General features: G+C 46.3%; 1 protein-coding gene across 1 annotated transcript in view; it reads left to right on the plus strand.

Annotated features, from left to right (window-relative positions):
* The window catches only part of Foxo3 (forkhead box O3), an 88,812-nt gene that overhangs the window by 56,691 nt on the left and 11,777 nt on the right, over positions 1 to 20,344 (plus strand). The window contains exon 3 of the mRNA XM_085690805.2: positions 17,095 to 18,530. Coding sequence (XP_085546931.1) covers positions 17,095 to 18,495 — 1,401 coding nt within the window. The 3' untranslated portion in view covers positions 18,496 to 18,530. The remainder of the gene's footprint in view (positions 1 to 17,094; positions 18,531 to 20,344) is intronic.

Consider the following 20,344-nt stretch of genomic DNA (forward strand, 5'->3'; position numbering starts at 1 on the left):
TGCTTGTGACCTCCAGATATGCCAGATGTGTCTTAGTGGCTTCCCTGTCAGAACTCGTGGAGCTCTTGGGCCACCTCTAGGATTACAGCGTATTCTTCTGCTTGTAGCATTGGAAGATGACAGTGTTCAGCACTTACGCAATTATTTCTTAAAGGCCACTTTTCATTTTTGTTTGTTTATCTAAATTTTTTATTTGTGTGTGTGTGTGTGTGTGTGTGTACACCAACATGTGTACCTGATGCCTATGGAGGGCATTTGATCCCCTGGAGCTGGAGTTTAAGGATGGTGCATGTGGGTGCTGGGAACCAAGCCAGGGTCTTCTGCAAGAGCAGCAAGTGCTCTTCACTACCGAGCTGTCAACTGAGCCATGAATGTGCCTGAATGTGCATGAATGTGGGAGTTTGGCCAGAAGCCTTTTCTACTCGGTGTCTCTATTGTGTTATCTTAATGTGAACACAAACCTCCAATCACTGTTAAACACTTAGGCTTTTTAAACTATTTTATTATAAATGTAATGCTTTTTGCAAGAGAATATGCACAGAGAAATTATATACATGTATGTCACATGCAGAAGTATGTCAGTATGATGAATTCCTAAGAGTGGAGTTGCTAGACCTGTCAGTTAGGATTAGGTTTAGGCAGGTACTTTTGTTTTTTCATTTTATTTTGTATGTGTTCATGCATGTGAAGTCCAGAGGTCAACCTTAGATGTCATTCTTCAGGAATTACTCTTTTGTTTTTGAGACACGGTCTCTCATCAGAGAGCTGGGACTCACCAATTAGGTTAGGCAAGCGGGCCAGTGGGTCCTAGAGGTCCCGCCTCTGCCTTCCGCACCAGGATTACAGGAGAGTGTGTCCAACAACTGTCTTCTTACATAGTGCTGGGGATCAAATTCAAGACCTGACGCTCACACAGCAAGCACTCATTACTGAGCTCTCTGCAGCCCCAGACTACTGCACTATAGTAGTGAATTCCTCTTACACTAAAAGGTTAGTTTAGATTGAAAGTGGTAGAACATAGCTTCAGTTTCAGCTACTCAGAAGGCTGAGGCAAAAGGCTCACTTGAGCTCAGGAGTTCAAAACCTGCAAGGGCAACACAACCGAATCCCATCTGAAAAAATAAGAAGTGATTGGAAACTCTTCATATAGTGCCCTTCCATCTCAGCAAGTGGCTTCCTCCCTATGGCCATATAAATACAGACCAAAAAGAGGAAGATATGTAGGTCAAAGGGGACTTGACTGTAGGACAAGTTGATTCTTCTGCTTCCTTCTTGACAAGTTCCACAGACTCTTCCACATCTAGAATTCAGGTAGATAGTTACATCTCACTTCAGAGAAAGCTGGAGAACAAGGTCTCTGGGCCCAACATAGAATCAACATTCTGTTAATAAAGAAAAGATGTAACCGGAGGTTTATTTCCCACTTACCAGTTCCCGAATAACCACTCTGAGTCTTAATAGTAATTATAAACTGTTTGGCCTATTAGCTCAGGCTTATTATTAACTAGCTCTTGCAACTTAAATTAACCCATTTCTGTTATTTTATACCTGAGGCTTGAGGCTTCTTACCTCAACATCTTCCTTCTCTGGCAGCTGCTGTTGTCTTCCTGTATTCAGTTTGACTTTCCCACCTGACTATATTCTGTCCTGCCATAGGCTAAAGTAGCTTCTTTATTAGCCAATGGTAATAAAAAAACATATTCACAACATACAGAGGAACATCCCACTTCATCAAGGAGAATGGAGTGGTCTGTTCTACGGAAAGCAATTGTTTTTTTTTCAATATTTCTGATAAAATGGTCCCCCAAAGGATTTGCAGCCACTTAACCCTCTCATCCTCCAATCCAGTGCTCTCTTTATTAGCTATCAGAAAATTCTCAGTCTTAACTAAAAACACTTCTTCCACTGTATTTGGATTGTGTGGTTGGCTTAAAGCAGGAGAATGGCTTGTAAGGGAACTCATGTATCTGAGTTGAATATGTAAATGCTTCTGAAGTGTAAGATAACCAACTATTTAATCTGATTATTTGTTACTCCCTTGCAAAAGGTAGGTTTCATTGCCAATGGAGTATCTGGGGACACGGTGTTTTCTTCATTGGTGTTAGCTTTTCTATGTTTCACTCTGCTGGCTTAGTTTAGTTCAAAGGGGAATGAGGAATCCATCGACCCTAAAGAAGGTGTGTAACAAGCCTTGAACGGATCAAGAAGGTTGGGGACAGGTAGTTGTGGTTCTTATTCAATTCTTTTCTTGTTATACAAGCTCATATGGCTTATCCATATTTCATACATTCCCCACAAGTTTGTGTGGGTGGGGGGTGCATGCACATACTTCAAGTGTTTAGAGGCCAGTGGTCTATGTTAGGTGGTTTTGGTTTTGGTTTTGTGTTTTTGTTATCACCTAATTCTATTGGACATGTAGCTTGCTAGTGTGGTCCAGGGATTTCTGTCTCCATCTCCCCTGCACTGTAGCATCCAGATTTCACATGGGTGCTGAGGAACAAACAGAGGGCTTTATTCATGGTTGGGTAATGGCACTCTACTGACTGAGCCTATCTCCCCAGCTCCCATAGTACCTTGTAAAAAAAAAAAAGAGTTTGCAAGTGGAATATAGAAAAGCCATAGCATTCCATAAAAGTTCAAATGGTATCTAACCTCCTCCCCCGATTTTTATATCTCATATAAACAGAAATGGACTAAAAGCTCTTTACCCCATAGTGGTTTAATGTGGTGCTGTTGCCACATTCTTTTGGTACTTAACCTAGGCTGGAATCGACAGCTTGCTTGTAGTTGCTGGTTATTCTCTATCTGCAGCCTTTTGCCACCCAGCCTAGGCTGGTCTCTGGATGCTGTTGTCTCTGGATGCTGTGCTCTGACCTGCTGCTGAAGTCCAGTGGGCTAAGCCTAGTTTCTCCTCGACGCCTGCTTTCTTTTCCATGCATGTCCACAAATAGCATCACAGCAAATTAAAGTAATTTTCTGATTGATGTAAGGAGTAACCAAAGGGAGCTTGTACTTGGTGCCAAAATATCTCACAGCACAAGCGGAGTGCAAGTACTGGCCCATTTTATGGCATTTTAGTTGATAATTATTTCTCCAAGAGCACATTATTTGGCTATCTGGCAGCAGTCCAGTGTCATTCCAGAGGCACTGGACAAGCAGATGCGAGCAATCACTATAGTAAATGCACCCTTCCATTTGCCAAGTGGAAGTAGGCTATTCAGGAGGAAAAGGAAGGGGAGAGAAAATACCAGTTTTCTTGAACCAGAACACGTCTGGCTTCAGTCAGTAGTTTTCATGAGGCTTTCCTCTTGTGTAGCAAAGGCTCCTGGTTCATAGTTACTATGCTAGAAAATGATCTTTTAGAAACTTGCAGTTGAGTGTATACTGTATATTACATGTGTTTGTTATGGGTTTATAGAAACTTCCTCCTGCATTTTTCTTTGGATCCCAGACTGCTAAATTCTGTCAGAGGAATGAAAAGGAATTTTGTGAGAGATGTAATGATGTGGAAGGAGAAGGGAGTCCTAGGTTTTCACATTCATGACATGTCCTAGGAACTGGTCACCGTGCCTGAGGGGAAGGTGGCTGTTAAGTCAAGAGCAGCCCACGGACAAATCAGGAATAAAAGATTCCCTTCAGAATGGCCAGTGCTGCAGGATGGACATCTGGACCCTACAGAAACTTGGTAAATGTTCAGGAGATGTGGTAGTTTAAATAAGAATAGGTCTCATAAGCTCATATACTTGAATGTTTAGTCAGTCACAGGAAATGGTGCTGTTTGAAAGGATTAGAAGGTTTTAGAAGAGCAAAGAGGTGTGGCCTTGCTGGAGGAAATATGCGCTGGGTGTGGCTTTGAGGTTTCAAAAGCCCATGCCAAGCCCAGAGTGTGTGTCTCTCTCTCTCTCTCTCTCTCTCTCTCTCTCTCTCTCTCTCTCTCCTCTCTCTCTCTCTCTCTCTCTCTCTCTCTCTCTCTCTGTCTCTGTCTCTGTCTCTCTCTCTGTCTCTCTCTCAGCCTCCTGATCATCACCATGTGTGCTGCCATGCTTCCTGCCATGATGACAATGGACTAACCCTCTGAAACTAAGCCAGCCCCGGCTAAATGCTTTCCTTTATGAGAGTTGCTTTGGTCGTGGTGTCTCTTCATAGCAATAGAACAATGACTAAGGCGGGTGAGAATTTCCCTGAAATGGAGTGTCCAGTATTCTGGACAAGGGTGGGATGCTCCTGTGTCCTGTAGTAGGGGACACGGGTGGGCCGCTCCCGTGTCCTGTAGTGGATAAGAAGGTAAGGAGTGAATTCCGCTGGTGCGTCTGTACAGAGGACTACAGCATGGAGCAGCAGTCAACTGAGCTGGTGAGCAGTGCGGGGTAAGTGCAGCAAGAGAATGGTATCTGAGGATTCTTCTTTCTCCTGCCCTTTATTCAGAACTTATTGTCACAGAGCCTGAAGTATCCTCAAGAGAGCCGGGCTAGAGCCTCACAAAGTGCTTGAGCCATGTCTGTCTCCTTCTGCATCTGATTATCGGGATTTTGTCTCATGAAAAGGTAGAGAGGAAAGCTGGCTGGAAAACGTTCTGTCCGGTGCCATCTCTTGCAGTTAAGGATCTGCAAGTAGTTTATTATCTGAAACAGTGGACTGTCAAGAACTGCAGGAACCTCAGGTGGGGGCTTTCTCATTCTGGAATCAGAGGCTCGGGAACTCCTATTCCCTCAGCAGCAGGCGCTCTCCTTTGTCTACCCTTCTAGATGGGATGTTGCTTCTAGCTGTGGCTGCTCTGGAATCCATTACATAACCCAGCCTAGCCATGAACTCCTGGTCCTTCTGCTTTAACTCCCAAGTGCTGTGGTTACTGCCTGGCAACTGTGTATTTTGCACCAGTTCCCTCTTTGTGCCTTGCTTCCCGAGTGGGGGCAGGAGGAGTACAGAGTGCTGCTGAAACCAACAGGCTCAAGTTAATGGCTATACATTCGGTAGGCTGTGCAGAAACTCTGAGGTGGAACTCCTAAGGCTGTTGTCATAGGCAATAAGCACGTCCTGCTGCTATTGAAGGAGACTCACTCAGTCATCTCTCAAGCTGTTTACTGTGCAGACACAGTTTTCCTTGGGTGATGGTCCAAAACAGAGTCCTTACAGAGACAAGACAACGGGGGGAGGGGAGGTGGAGGACGACATCGGATCTTCTAGACTAGGTTGTTACATTTTTAAGAAGTTGGTGCCCTTCTGCATCTTTCTGTCCACAAATTACTATTGCCAGGGCTTGGTCATCTTTCTTACTTGGGAAGATGTATATGTACTCCAAGGACTTAGCTGTTTAGGAGAACCTGATGGGCTTGTTTCTGCAGAAATAGCTCATACTGTGGGATAATACTGTTTCACATGATGCCTCAGAGTTGAAAGTGCATTGCTTGAAGAAATACCATTGAGCCCCCAAATGCCTCAGCAGTATCTATTCCTGTGTGTTTTTCTTCCTTTGTTTTTGATGTAAAGGGATTAACCTTACCTTTCCATACATGCAGTAATTTGTTAAAATCTTAGGTAAAGAACCAGTATTTGGTTGAACTATGAGTTCAGTGCATTTCCCATTAGCAAGTGAGCAACTTCATCAGAAAGAGCCGGAATGCCAGGTGACCCAGAAAGAGCTGGAAAGTCAGGTGACCCGGATGATGGACTTTAAGGAAGTTGAAGAATCTCCCGGCTGACCTGCCAAGTTAGATTCTACCATGGCAGTTGTTGTGTGGTCAGGGGTCTCCTGTGTCAGCCCATGTGTGGGACCAGTGAACCCTGGCGAACTGGAAGACCTGCTGGCTGAGCTGTAGATCCATTCCACAGCTCCTGGGATCTGTCCTCTTGTCTTGGACTCTGAGAAAAGCTTCCTAAATCTCTTTAGTCTTTCAAGAACCTAGTCACAGGAATTTTCCATTCCCACTACGCGTTTACCTTTCTTTAAAAAGAATATTTTTTTGAGATTATATTACATCGTTCCTCCTCCATTTCCTCCCTCCAAACCTTCCCATGTATCCTCCAATCCATAGTGACTTTTTAAAAAAATTTCATTGCATATATGTTTGCTCATGTGCCTGTGGAGAGTATTAAATTCCTAAATACATAAATACAATCTGCTCAGTCTGTATAATGTTACGTGTATACATGTTTTCAGAGCTGACCATTTGATATTAGATAATCAGTCGGTCTGCCCTTTCCTGGAGAAGACTGTTCCTGCTCTCAGTATTCCTTAGCTGCCTGTAGTTCTTTGTGTATGGTTGAGGCCTAGTGGGCTTCCCCTGCCACATTCAGTTCATGTTTAGGCAGCCATCTTGGCGAGACTTCATGGGCATAATGCCTGAGAGCGAACTCCCTGTTCTGCTGGCTCTTAGAGTCTTTCTGCCGCCTCTTCTGCAGTGAGAGTGCAGGAGATCTGTCCTTTGGGCCTGGGCTTTACTACTCCGCATTTTGCTTGGTTGTGGTTTTCTGTCAGGGACTTCATCTGTCCCAAAGAGACATTTCCTTGGTGAGGGGTGAGAACCGTTCTTACCCAGGTAGATCCTAGAGAAGGATGTACAGGATCATATTTAGCTTTGATAGATTCTCTTATGACTGTCCTGGTTTCTCTTTGGGTTCCTTTGGGCGATTGGTATTTCACTACTACTGATTTTGCTTTGGGAGCTTCGGGTTTACCGTGCAGTAGGTGAAGTGGCTCAGAATGTAGTGTATGTTGGTACTGAAGAAAACACACTCCTGTTGTATGTAGTCTTTAGAGAAGCTGATTTAGCCTGTGCGGATTCCACCTCCTTACCTCATCATAGCTCAGGGAGTGATCTGATATTGTATATTCTAGATTTTAAGTTTGAATGAGCGGACCAGTGGAAGCTTTTCCAGAAACTGAAATGTTGGTGTGTGGTTGTTTAGTCTATGGAAGTACCCTTTTCTCATTGGGTCATTTTATGTGGATTTTGGAGCTGCCTGGTGCTCATCTGTCAGTGTAATTGGTACCCAGCCAGTGTCCTGGAATCATTATTTCATTTCAGTGTTTAGCGACATCATTGTGTTGGTCATCAGCCGCTTTTGTGTCCTGTGGTTTTGAACAAGAAAAATTCCTGTAAAAGCAGTGTCGTGAAGCCTTGCGTATACAGTGTGGTGTAGTTGCACGTGTATGTGAGGCTGTAGTGTGGACGGTGTCTGGAGAGACAGCAGGCAGGAGGCCACTCCCCAGAGGCTCCAGGTCGCTGAGCTTCAGTGGTGTGTGGAGACTGGCGTGTGTTGGCCCGAGTCTCCGCAGGGCTGACGTGGTTGTTCAGTCCGTTCCTGTGGAGGAGAAGTCAGCAGCCTTTTGTTCGTAGTTGCCAACATAGATGCTGTGGTGTGTGGTGCTGGTTTCCTTTCATGGCTTCTTTAACCTTGACTCATGGTGTTAGAGTGATTAACACAGACACTTGAAAGCGCGCCTGTTTCCAGATGCACACACTTGTCTGCTGTGTGAGTACTTCCCCAAACGTTTTCCTTTAGCTCAGAAAGGTGTCTTCTCCCTTCCCCGTCTTCCACTACACGTCACTGTTCGATTGTGCCTACGCACGGCGTATGTTTCAGAGCTACAAAAAGCACATGTTATTCTTGAAATCACAAGACAACAGAGCACAGGTTTTCTGAGTTGTAGCTTCCAAAGACCTGGAAAGAGTTGTGTTTGTGTGATGCTTCATGGGAGGGGGTGACTGTGAACTCGGGCAGAAGTCGGTCTTCCCGGACTGAGACTGTTGGGCTGTCAGGTTGGTCCCACCCACAACACCTCCACAGATTCCTCTGTTATGCTTGCACTGACAGGGCTTTCTGTCTGCTGCAGGTTTTGATGCCAAAAGAGGAGCAGTTACATTTGAACACTAATGGAGTTTTCTCCCGGAGTTTTTGATCGAGGTTAAACAGAAGCGTCCTGACTGTTGTCACTTGGCAGGCAAAGGACATCATATTTTAAGATTCACATAATTTTAAAGCAGGCTGATCTTTTTCTGGCTTAATAATAGGCTAATTACATGTTTTAGATAGTATAAAGTGGAGTCCCTGTTTAGTCCTGGGTACTAGCAGACGTTTGCCTGGTGTGTCTGGCTTGAGGATCTGTGGCGTGGTGCCAGTTCTTTGAGGACCTGATTTAAGGCCTCCCAAGGACAGCCAGGTAACACTGCCTTGACTCAGTCAGGGGCTAGTTTTCTCTCAACACAGAAACTACCAAACATGAAAAGTGTTCCTTCTTCAAGTTCCTTGGTCCCTCCTCAGCTGGCTTGGGAACTTCCTTGAGAAGACATGTGTTGGAAGAGCTTTGGAGTCAGCCAGCAGACTGGGCTTGTAGCGGTCCACCCTTTTCCATCTCTGCTTCCTGTGTGTGACCAAGAGAAAATGAGATGAGATTGGCCAGGCCCAAGGAAACACTTCATTTCCTGCGGATTGCAGGTGAAATAGACACTGTGCTGAATTCCCTGGGTGTTGCTTGAAGCAGTCTTGGAACCATGGTTTGTTATTTGTGACTTTGAGTGAGTGCCTCTGAGGAGTGAAGGCCCCATAGCCTCCCAAGATAGACGAAAAGACAGCCCTTATCCCAGATGGATCTCAGCCGCCATCTGCCAAGGCCTTGATCCATGGACCAGTCTACACACCGTCATTCTGCTGTGTTTCCATCCATTTAGATAGACCTTCAGTCTATGTTTGAAAGCATCACCATGTCTGCATACCCTGGCTGAGACTTGTAAACTGAAAGCAGCCTAAGTGCTGCTTCAGCCTTGCTAGTGGAGACTTACTCATAGCCCCTGGGAGGTCATTGTCACATCTCATCTTAAAGTGCACCCGGCCCCCTGCCCACTAATTCAGTAATTAAGAGGGAGTGGTTTTAGCACTCACTATAAACCAGACCCTGTATCAGGGTATGTGTGTAGTGTGCGTGTGTGCATGTCTATCTGTCTGTCTGTCCTGGCTTTATGTTCCCTACACCCTGTACTTTATTCCTTTAGCTGGTGTGGGTATCTACACACTGACCAGATGTTGTGTTTCTGGGTGGCATCACCTTTATGCCTCAAGGCCAGGAGGTCTGAATTTGCCTCAGCCCTGTCACCGCTTACGGGCTGGTTGAATTTAGGTATGGTCTATGGTTTTGTCTGCCTTTTCTTTCGCTATAGAGTTATGGCTACTGTTTCCCAGCCCCACATTTCCCCCAATGCCCCTTTATATCAAGCTTCCTATTCTGACTGCTTGCCTAATATTACGAAAGTGATTCTACATGTTCTGGCATTTTCCTGCATCCAGGGTGTATATTTCTAATGCCCATTTCCCTCTGTTTCTATATGAAATAGGTTTCCAAACTGGAAAAGGATGCAGCTTTTTTTTTTTTAATCTCAGATAAAGATTGGGTTGATAATTATTTTGATGTACATTGCAAAATAAATTTCAGGAATGTTCTGTAATTCTTTGGCTTTTAATTCTTTGACACACTGATTTTATATGGCTAGCTCAGCGTGGTTTTGAAGGGGAATTTCAGCAGCTTGTATTTATCACGTCCCTCGTGGGAGAAGGAGACAGTGTGAAAATCTCAGGGGAGAGATGCATGGAAGAGAAGAGTTGGCCAAATGCTGCCGCTTCACCTGCTTTGTGGGGACTTGTGGGCTGTGTGTACCTGTGGCTGCTTCCTACATCTGGGGCCTAGACTGTGGAGTGGGAAGTAGGAGGCCTTGGGGGCGGGGAGAGTAATGCAGGGAGTGGGTGTGGGCAGCGGTTGCAAGGCTGCCAGGGTTCTGTGTGTGCCGGAAGTGCAAGTTTGGCTGGGAGGAATGGAATGTTCCCTCTTGCCCTCCAAGAGCAGAAACAGCTGTGGAATAGCTTGAAAAGACAGTTGCTCAGTGAAAAAGTAATGTATACTATTCTGATATTAAAATAAAATCTACAGTAGAAACACACCCACACTGTGCGGTGGCGTGCCGGCTCTCCACAAGACCAAGGAGGGCTCACTTCCTCCAGCCAGCCCTTCACCTGAGAAAGGCCCAGGGGGTATCGAGAGTGGAAATGGGCTGTGCCTCTTCTCATTGGATGGCTGTTCTAGTCCTCCTGTCACTGGCCCACTGCATGAAGACTTAAAATGTTTCCAGAGGACAGCTATGGGGGGAGAATTACTGTCAGCAAATTTAACGGGAAATCTTGTTTCTAGCTGGAAATACAATCCTTCGGCCAAGTTCCCAACAATATTTATTTTAGAACGTCTTTGTTTTTTAAGGTTCTTTAATGGTTTAAACTTTTAAGACGCTTAGACAAGAACAAGAGTAGAAACAGGCATACTCGTCTTACACATCAGAGTTGATTGCGCAACCCTGTTAATGAAGGTTTATTTACGTCTTTATCAAGCCGAAGGCTTATTTATTTTGGCCGCTGTGGAGAGCACATATGAAATAATAGTTTTCTATTTTCAGGCCTGGTACCACACTTGAGGTTTATGTCCTGAGACTTGGGTTTGCTTTTCCTCATCATGGCCCCGTAGACAGAGCCCGGAGAGTGGTCGCTGAAGGGTGCTCCCCAGCAGTGGCCGCCACAGTCCGGGGCTTCCTTCTGCGTGCTTCCAGGTGCTGGGCAGAAGGGAAGCTGTCCACACGGAGTGAGGCCGAAGATCCTTCCCCATACCCAGTCTTGTAACGGAGAGCTGATCTGGACCTTTCAAATAAATTCCTTAACCGACTTTACTCTCTGACCCAGGTTCTTGCTTGTAACTTGGTCTTGGTGAACACAAAAGATCTCACTGCACTGTTACCAGACCCGGGGCACTGGCAGTCACTAGGCTGAAGCGTTAAATCAGTCAGTGAAATGCTAAAAGGGGAAGTTTCAGTGTCTTGGTCCTGATTACAAAGTGGGATAGATGGGGGTGAGGGTGGGGGAATGGAATGTCCAGGCCTCACCACAACTACTGAATCAGCTCTGGGCCATGGGTGAGGAAGGTCTCCTTGGGAGAGTCAAATAGGCAGCCAGAGTGGAGAGTTGCTACTGAGTGAAACCAAGAGTCTTGTCCGAAACTACCTTTGAGAGGCCCGCTCAGCCTAGCCATGGGCACTTCCCAGGCACCTTATCCTGTAGCTGACCCTGCTGCTCTGCTGTGGCTCACCAGGAGCAAGCATTGGAATCCAGACATTGTACAAGTTTGTTCTAGATCGTCAGTGCCCACAAGACAGGCCCTGAGACAAAACGCATGCTCCACACGAGGCGCAGACGAGCGCTCTTGGAAACCAGCCATTCGCTATGTCTCCTGAGCCCCTCCTAAAGAGCAGTGGGCTCCTGAGATGACAACTGTAGCACATTCTTTTTCTCTGTATGCAGCCTAGAAAAGGGAGACAGGGAGGAGGAGGAACTGTCTTCTTTGCGAAAAAGCAGGGCTTTTAAGAGTTAAATTACACAACCTTTTTATTTTTAAAGTAAGTAGATTTCTCTTGGTTGTTGCTGAGAAAGATAAATTGATACCACATGTTGCTTCCAGACAAGCCCTCTCTGTGTTCCAGAGAAAGCGCATGCAGCTGGTGTCTGGGTTAGTTGAGTCTCCACAAGGTAAACATGGCATGGAAGGAGCTGAAGCAGAGGCAGAGTAGCCGCAGTTAAGAAATGTCCAGTTACTGGCACAGCACCTTAACAACCGTTAAAAGTTTGTAACTCTTTCTTGGAGGACACCACCTTGTCCTGTTGTGACTTAAAGCACACGTAAATAGTAAGCTAAGGTTCTGTGTGTGGCGTCTGTCAGTTGTTGAGAGGCTGAGGCGTCTTGCATGCTGAGCTTCCTATAATCCTCACAAGGATCCCGGAGGAAGAGAGAGTACCTCTGATCCTGGCTTCTCCACAGGGGCAGCTGAGGTTCAGATTGCAGGCAAGACAGGCTGAGCTCGGAGCTCTGGGGCCTGTCTCAGCATCGCTATTGCTGTCTTCCTCCGCGACTGCCTCTCCTTGCTGTTTTACCCGCCCACTCTGTAAAGGAGAGGTAGATACTCCGCAGCTCTAGGCTGCTTTCTGGCTCCCATTCTGTTTTGAGTCCGTCCACCTGTCTTATAATGATTTGGCATATATTTAAGGGTCATGGACACCTTAGCATCAGCAATGAATGTATTCTGCAACAGAAAACTGTTCATTGTATCAAGAGAATAATGATCAGATTCTACTCAGTGCAGTCATCTTGTGCTAACGTCTTTTAGGTGGGCCGGGCATAGGGATCTTTAGGCAGTAGCCCCCAGAGTGCAGTCCGCGTGACTGTGCCTCCTCCATACACCTATTGCACACATCTCTGGAACAGTATGCCACTAATTGCAGCCACAATCAAGGGACCTGGTTTGCCAGCTCGATGACTAGGTAACTCCATCTAGCAGGGGTCTGACCTACTAGTAGGTCTAGTAGGCCTGTTCAGTGTGAGCTATTTCATAGATGTGAAGGCTGGCACAAACTGAGATGGGTGTTATTCTTAGCTTTGCTCCCAAACTGTAGACATCTCTTAAGGTTTTATAAATCTCAGTGTTCAAACTGAGGAAGAGCTGGCGTGTTTGCCCATGAAGCAGCAGTTTCTTCCTAGAGATACTCGTGGCCTTCTTGTAACTCATCAGAAGCTTTATCTCTCAGTAGCTAGAGCTGCTCACAAGGCTCTGTGTGGGGTCACTTCTGGGCATCTCTAGTAAATGTGGTGATGGGATGGCCAAGGAAAACATATCCCTAGTTTTCTGGCCAAGTCAACTTCATAGTGTACTTCAAATTGTATATGGAAGATTAGTAGGATTAGAAAAATCATACTGGAGAGAACTCGGGTTTTCATCAAGCCTTTTATTCATCATCTTCAGCTCCCATTCTCCACACTAAGGTAAAACCTTAGGAATTTAAATTATTTCTTATAAGGATACATAAATTAATGGAAAATCGTAGTTTGGTGGTGGTGGTGTGATTTGGGTTTGGGTGTTTTGTTTTTTCAAGACAGGCTTTCTCTGTGTAGCCCTGGCTGTCCTGGACCACTCTATAGACCAGGCCGGCTTTGAATTTTTGAGATTTGCCTGCCTCTGCCTCCTGAGTACAGTGATTAAAGGCGTGTGCATCATCACTGCCCCTATACAGTAGGATATTTTTAATGATCATTTTCCTGAGATTAAAATGGGACTGGGAATCTTACAGAACTGAGGTTTTCACCTTTGTTACCAAGAAAGGTGTAAAAAAAATCTTGGTCCTGAGGCTTTTTACCCAGCCTTTGTTTGTTTGTTTGTTTTAATCTTTCTTGTTTTAATAAAACTGAGGTGGAAAGCTAATCAGACTTCTGAACTCTGAGGAAAATATGTCTGTGGCGTCTAGCCAACAGGGCAAGGGCATTTGAACAGTAATGGACAGGTGAGCTACGTTTATTGGCTTTTGTCGGTGTCCTCCTTCAGATTATGGATTTTATAAATGGAAGGTGGCCAGACTGCACCGGAGAGAAGCTGCTGGGATTGGCCTATCTGGGCGGTGTGGCCCAGTTTTGTTTGTGTTGTCTTAGTAATAAAGTAGCTGGAAAAACCTGCCTGGGCACTTAGATAATGAGCCTCCCTCGGGGAATGTGTTCCGCCATTAGTGACCCTCTAAAATGACAGCCCAGTGAAGACTGGCCACAAAAGCCATGTCTAACTGAGGTGGGCTTTGTGTAGGAACCCAGGTGGTCCTGCTTGTTAGTGTGGACATACATCCTGCCTCTCCTCAGGAAGAGGACGCCAGAGCAACCAAATGCCTTTTTACAAAGATTAGGGAAAGGCCTCTAAATTTCAAAGTATTTCATAAATAAAATCGCAGATTAGATTTTTTTGTGTTTCTCTTTTTTTCTTCAAGCAGAGTTGTTTTGGGTGCTTTGCTTGAACTGCTGGCACAAGCACATTAAATGGTGACTTCTCATTAACCTGCTGGTAGGCCCGAGAAAGGCCATGGAAAAGGCATTACATTTTTGCAAGAAGGTTGACAAACTTGCTTTCTGTTTTGGTTTCTGCGCACTGGCTGGTGGGTTTTATTAGTTCATATTTCAGAGGCTGAGCCTCCATGTGCAAAATTGGGGCGCTGCTACACTGCCTCGGCCCTGTGGTGAGGATTGGAGGCAGTAACTAACTCTAAGACTCAGGTTCAGTAGCCAGCGGTGCTGTGATCTGGCATACCTTCCCTTCAGATCTCCACTTTGTAATTAGGGACCAGGACAGGAGACCAGTCTTCCTGATCCATCCCTGCTCTGTCACCCTGTGGTGCTGGCCTTCTATGCCAGGCTCCAGGCCCTTCCAGAAGTTTGATACTTGTGATTGCAGCAAATTATACATTTACGTCATTAGGGGGTTAGAGTCAGATGGCTATCAGAAAAATCCATAAAACGTTTCATTGGTCTTTTGGTAGGTTTTAGAGTTGGTAGCAGTAAAAGACATTAAACAAATATTGTCCACCATTATAGAGGATCGCTGACTGTCTGAGATTGCTCGTTTTTGTACTCTGTTGTACTCACGTGAACTCTTCCCAGAATTTACAGCAAAGGAGGCTACCAGGTTGGAGGAATTAGGGGCTGTCTGCGTTGCGCCCCTAAAGCCTCAGGACCAGCTCTCTTTTCGCCCTGAAGTTTGTGTTGATGCTTTTATTGAATGCTTTGAATTACCCATGTCCTCAGAAAGAGGACTGCCCTGCTCTCTGCAAGTGCGCGTCAGGAATGTTACCCTCTTCAGAAAGTATCCGGCTTCAAAGAAATAAAATTTCTGAACCATTAGTACACATGCCATTACTCTTTTTAAAAAATTGAATGTGAAAAGAGCAGGGTATGTAGTCTCCTGGGCAACACCTGCTTCACTGGGCCCCGAAGGTGCTGCTTGTTACCGTTCCCATCTTGATGCAGTTGTGGAAATGGCAGCCATGACCATAATTGCTGGTGTTCTTTCTTTGCCCAGCCTGAACTACAGTCCCTTCTTGGATAGGAATGTACGTTAGAAACCGTGTGTATTTTGAGTTATTTACTTATGACAAAATCCTGTTGACTTTCTGTGTTTTAAAAACAATCTGGTAGAACACATGTATTTGTATCTTCTACATAAATACAGTTGATGGTTGCCAATTCTTTTTAAATGTGACTTTTAGAATTGTTCATACTTAATATGCAGTATTAGGCAATGTCTTTCGTCTTTACCGTGCCAATAATAGCTCATCTGGCCGGCAGGTGCTATTCCAGATGTGGGAACACCTTCAACTCTTTTTCCTGCTGCATGTACATAAGGCATTTTACAGATTAGAATGGGCTTTCCTAGGCTCTGAACACCCTTCACTATGGACCTGCACTTCATAAGAGGAGTAAAAACCCCGACTGCATGGCGTGCCTGGTGTCTGAAGTGCATTATCATCTGTCACGGTTATGTCATCCAGGGAGGGAGGGCTGGCTGGATGTTATCATGGCCGTGATGAAGATGGGAACCTGCTGCTTTTGCAGACAGATAAAATGATTTGTTTGAGATCACATGGTCTGCCAGTGACAAGAGATATGGCTGGGCCTGATTATCCTTGACAACTGGGTGTATCCACTAAGCCAAGACGAAGTTCTTGCAGTAAGTTCAAATCATTAGGACTTTGAAGGGGCTTACCCTACTTTAAGGGGGGGGGGGGCTTTTGTTTTAGTTATATAGAAAAATTGTGAAAATAACAGATCCACATGTACCTATCATCAAGTGTCCCCACCTTAACATCCTACGTCCTGGTAAAAGTGTCACAGTGGATGAGCCAATATGTAGTATTATGAGCTAAAGTCTGTACATGCTACTCAGAATTCCCAATTTTTTTCTGCTTTGTTTTGTTTGTTCTGTGGTGGGATCCCACCCAGGGTACATTAACTCTTCACCATGTTCCCTTCATCTCTCCTTGGCTTCAATGGTGCTGGGAGTACTAAACTGGCTTTTGTAATTGTCCATTACGTGGGATTCACGTTTTTGTTACGATTAGTCTGGGGTTTAGGTTTTGGAGAAGCTGTCCTTTTCAGTGCATTTTATCTAGGATGTGCACTAGCAGTGTGCTAGGCCCTGCTGCTGTAGCCCTGGCCACCCAGCTGGCACAGCGTCTGTCAGGTTCCTGCACTGCAGACTACTCTTCCCCTCTCACGCTGTGCTCTCTGGAAGGAAGTTACCCAGCCCATAGTTCCTGAGGGTGCAGAAGGTCTAAATGATGTAAATTCTTCCAGATGAGAGACTTACTCCTTCGTGGTCCCTGAAAACCCTGCCCCACCCTTTCCATAGCTGCAGAAGTTATATGATGAATTGTGAAATTGTGGCAGGATGGACCCTAGAGGGGACAAGTAAAATTTCACAGTCTGATAGCAGTGTTTAAGAAGGAACTGCTGGCCCTGTACTTGTGACGCCGAAGACTGAGAGCAGAATAGCCACCAAGGTGACTTGTTTTCTCAGAGAGCTGGAGGTTTATTGCAAAGTATGAGGGAGTGGCATGGTAATAAATTATCAGTGTGAACTATAGTAATGAGAAATATAATTACAGGCTGGGCATGATAGCACACGCCTTTAATCCCAGTATTCCGACAGAGGCAGGCAGATCTCTGAGTTCGAGGTCAGCCTGGTTTACAGAGCTAGTTCTGGGACAGCCATGACTACACAGAAAAACACCATCTCCAGAAAAGAAAGGAAAAAAAATATATAATTATTGAAAGTGCAACAAAACTTGGGAATTTGGGAAAGCAGTGTCAGTGAGCTCTGGTGTTTTCAGCATCCCCGCCTTCCCAACATGAGCCTTCCCCATTTAACCTGGTGCTTTCTTCAAAGTTACAAAGGTGTTTGTTATTTTAAAAAAAAATTAGAAATGCCGGCCTATAAAATTGAAGCTGACCTGGCAAGATTGCTTAGTGGATAAAGCTTTTCCTGTTAAACCTGACGACCTGAATTCGGTTCTCAGTGTTCACCTGGTGGAAGGAAAGCACCCGCTCCACAGGTGTCCTCCGATGTCTGTGTACATACATGATGCCCTCCCATTTCCCCCCAAAATGATGTTTCTTTTAAAGAATCTTTTTTTTTGGATGTCTGTTTTGGACTGGACCATCCTGGCTCACATTTTCCATTTTACCTCCTCTCTCTACAGAACTCCATTCGGCACAACCTGTCACTGCACAGCCGCTTCATGCGAGTTCAGAATGAAGGGACCGGCAAGAGCTCGTGGTGGATTATCAACCCTGATGGGGGGAAGAGTGGGAAGGCCCCCCGCCGACGGGCTGTCTCAATGGACAACAGCAACAAGTACACCAAGAGCCGTGGCCGAGCTGCCAAGAAGAAGGCGGCCCTGCAGGCTGCCCCAGAGTCAGCAGACGACAGCCCTTCCCAGCTCCCCAAGTGGCCCGGCAGCCCCACTTCCCGCAGCAGCGATGAGCTGGACGCATGGACAGACTTCCGCTCACGAACCAATTCGAACGCCAGCACAGTTAGCGGCCGCCTGTCGCCCATCCTGGCAAGCACAGAGTTGGATGATGTCCAGGACGACGATGCTCCGCTCTCCCCCATGCTCTATAGCAACTCTGCCAGCCTGTCACCCTCTGTGAGCAAGCCGTGTACTGTGGAGCTCCCGCGGCTGACTGACATGGCAGGCACCATGAATCTGAACGATGGGCTGGCTGACAACCTCATGGATGACCTACTCGATAACATCACGCTCCCACCGTCCCAGCAGTCACCTCCCGGGGGGCTTATGCAGCGGAGCTCCAGCTTTCCGTACACCGCTAAGAGCTCTGGCCTAGGCTCCCCCACCAGCTCCTTCAACAGCACCGTGTTTGGGCCCTCATCCCTGAACTCCTTGCGCCAGTCACCCATGCAGACCATCCAAGAGAACAAGGCAGCCACCTTTTCTTCCATGTCACACTATGGCAACCAGACACTCCAAGACCTGCTCACTTCGGACTCACTCAGCCACAGCGATGTCATGATGACCCAGTCAGACCCCTTGATGTCTCAGGCCAGCACTGCTGTGTCTGCCCAGAACGCCCGCCGGAATGTGATGCTTCGCAATGACCCGATGATGTCCTTTGCTGCCCAGCCTACCCAGGGGAGTTTGGTCAATCAGAACTTGCTCCACCACCAGCACCAAACCCAGGGCGCTCTTGGTGGCAGCCGTGCCTTGTCAAGTTCTGTCAGCAACCTGGGCTTGAGTGACTCCAGCAGCCTCGGGTCAGCCAAACACCAGCAGCCGTCTCACGTCAGCCAGTCTATGCAAACCCTCTCGGACTCTCTCTCAGGCTCCTCACTGTACTCAGCGAATGCAAACCTTCCTGTAATGGGCCATGATAAGTTCCCCAGTGACTTGGACCTGGACATGTTCAATGGGAGCTTGGAATGTGACATGGAGTCCATTATCCGTAGTGAACTCATGGACGCTGATGGGTTGGATTTTAACTTTGACTCCCTCATCTCCACACAGAGCGTTGTTGGTTTGAACGTGGGGAACTTCACTGGTGCTAAGCAGGCCTCATCTCAGAGCTGGGTGCCAGGCTGAAGGATCACTGAGGAAAGGGGAAGTGGGCAAAGCAGGTCAGTGCCTAGTGCCATGCATAGGAGCAGCAGGTGGGGGCGGCAAGGGTGACTGTCTGCTGTTGTCTCAGCAGCCCAGGAAAAGCTGAAGCGGCTGTGACATCAGCAGTCTTAACAGCAGACCAGACAGGGTGCACAACTGTCCTCGGTTAAAGAACAACCATACAGAGAGCTCACTCTGTATATCCTCTGCCTTCAGAGCCAAGACAGGCTTCCCGTCCTCTGTGGGTGGGGGATGAGAGGTCAGGAAAGGAGACACATATGTCATAGGTCAAGGTTAAGCATACCAGCCCAGGGAGTTTCAGTGTTTTCTTCTGCGTGATGGGTCTTCACGCCCTAGAAAAGTCATGTTTCGCATGACTGCCGATTAACTATAGGTGTGGACTCGGCGGCATATGGAGCTGGATCTGTTAGATTAGTCTTCACAGTGCAAGGCCTCATTATTGCTCAGAATTAAATCATTTTAAAAAGCAAATTAGGTTGGAAAAATACATGGTTTTATAGAGGTATTTTATATATCTTTTTGTTTCTGAACCTATACATGATAGCAGGTACTTACTGAATGACCTAGTTGTGGATAGTGGCAACTTTTTTCATTATTTTATTTTTTCAGGTTCTTAATATTTTTTTTTGTTCAACGTATTTGACACTCAGCAGTTAGTTCTCATCAGCATTGACTGTCTACAAATTTTTAATATCGTTAACAGAGATACACGTTACCACAAAGCACATGCTGCAACGTACACAGATAAGATGTCCCTCTGGCTCAGTCAGTTTTGTTGAGCTGGTGTCTATCGGGGCTCACATCTGGAGCCCCGTCTCCTTCATGGCACGTTTCTGTCTTTGTTTGACTGCCCAGGGGTCACTTGATGCAGCCCTCTCACTGCATGGATGCACTTGGGAGTGTTAATGGTGTGTTCTTAGGTCACACACCTCACAGGGAGGAGTATGGCCGTTTCCCTTAAATGGCCGTGTTATAATGCTGTTGTAATAGAAGCAGCAGACTCTGACTAGGAGAAGAGCAATGGACTTGGGCAGGTGGGACACACCTGCAGCCCAGCCCTTGGGAGGCAGAGAAGGGAGGAGTGCATTTGAAGCTTGCCCAGGCTGCATCATGAGGCCATGAGGGTCCAGCCCAGGCTACATTGATGGACTTGTCGTTTAGCTCCTGAGCCTCACTCTCGCAGTTTAGACAAGGAAGGTAGGGTCCTGCTGTTCCACAGGGCTGCTGCCAGAATGGAACGCACAGAAGAGTGCGATTGTGGAACCGCCCCAGGTTGACATGTTGTGCTCGGTGCAGCATGCTGACTGACAAGTGAGCAGGCAGGGAGCCACAGGGCTTAATTACTTTGCTCAGGTCATAGAGTTAATCCATAGTTCATAGATCCATAATAGTTCTTAGTGTTTGTAAATGGTTAAAAAAGAAAAAAAAAGAAAAGAAAAAGGAACAAAGAAACGCTAGACTGGGCCAGAGTGTGAATAATGGACAGACTTTCCCTGCAGCTCTTCTCCTGGATTAGGGAGGGGCATCTGGCTATTTCTGCCAACTGGCTTGTTTCCCTCTGTGCCTCAGATGCCCAGTGGTAAAGGGCTCTGTATCCTCAGCTCCCTGTCTTCTTCTTCTTTTTTTTTTTTTTTAAATTTCAATCTCAGCAAGCTACTTAACACCTCCTTCAAACAGTACAAAAGAGAAAAGAAGCTCAAATCCCTAACCCCAGTCTTGTTAACCCTCCTCCCTGGGGCAGGAATTACAAGGGTCTCCCATGGTGAGCTCACTGAAACCCTCCCCGGGTAGCTGTCAAGGGGGATGTGGA

This window comes from Myodes glareolus, chromosome 1 (genome assembly GCF_982192425.1).
Source record: "Myodes glareolus chromosome 1, mMyoGla1.1, whole genome shotgun sequence".
Classification (NCBI taxonomy): Eukaryota; Metazoa; Chordata; class Mammalia; order Rodentia; family Cricetidae; genus Myodes; species Myodes glareolus.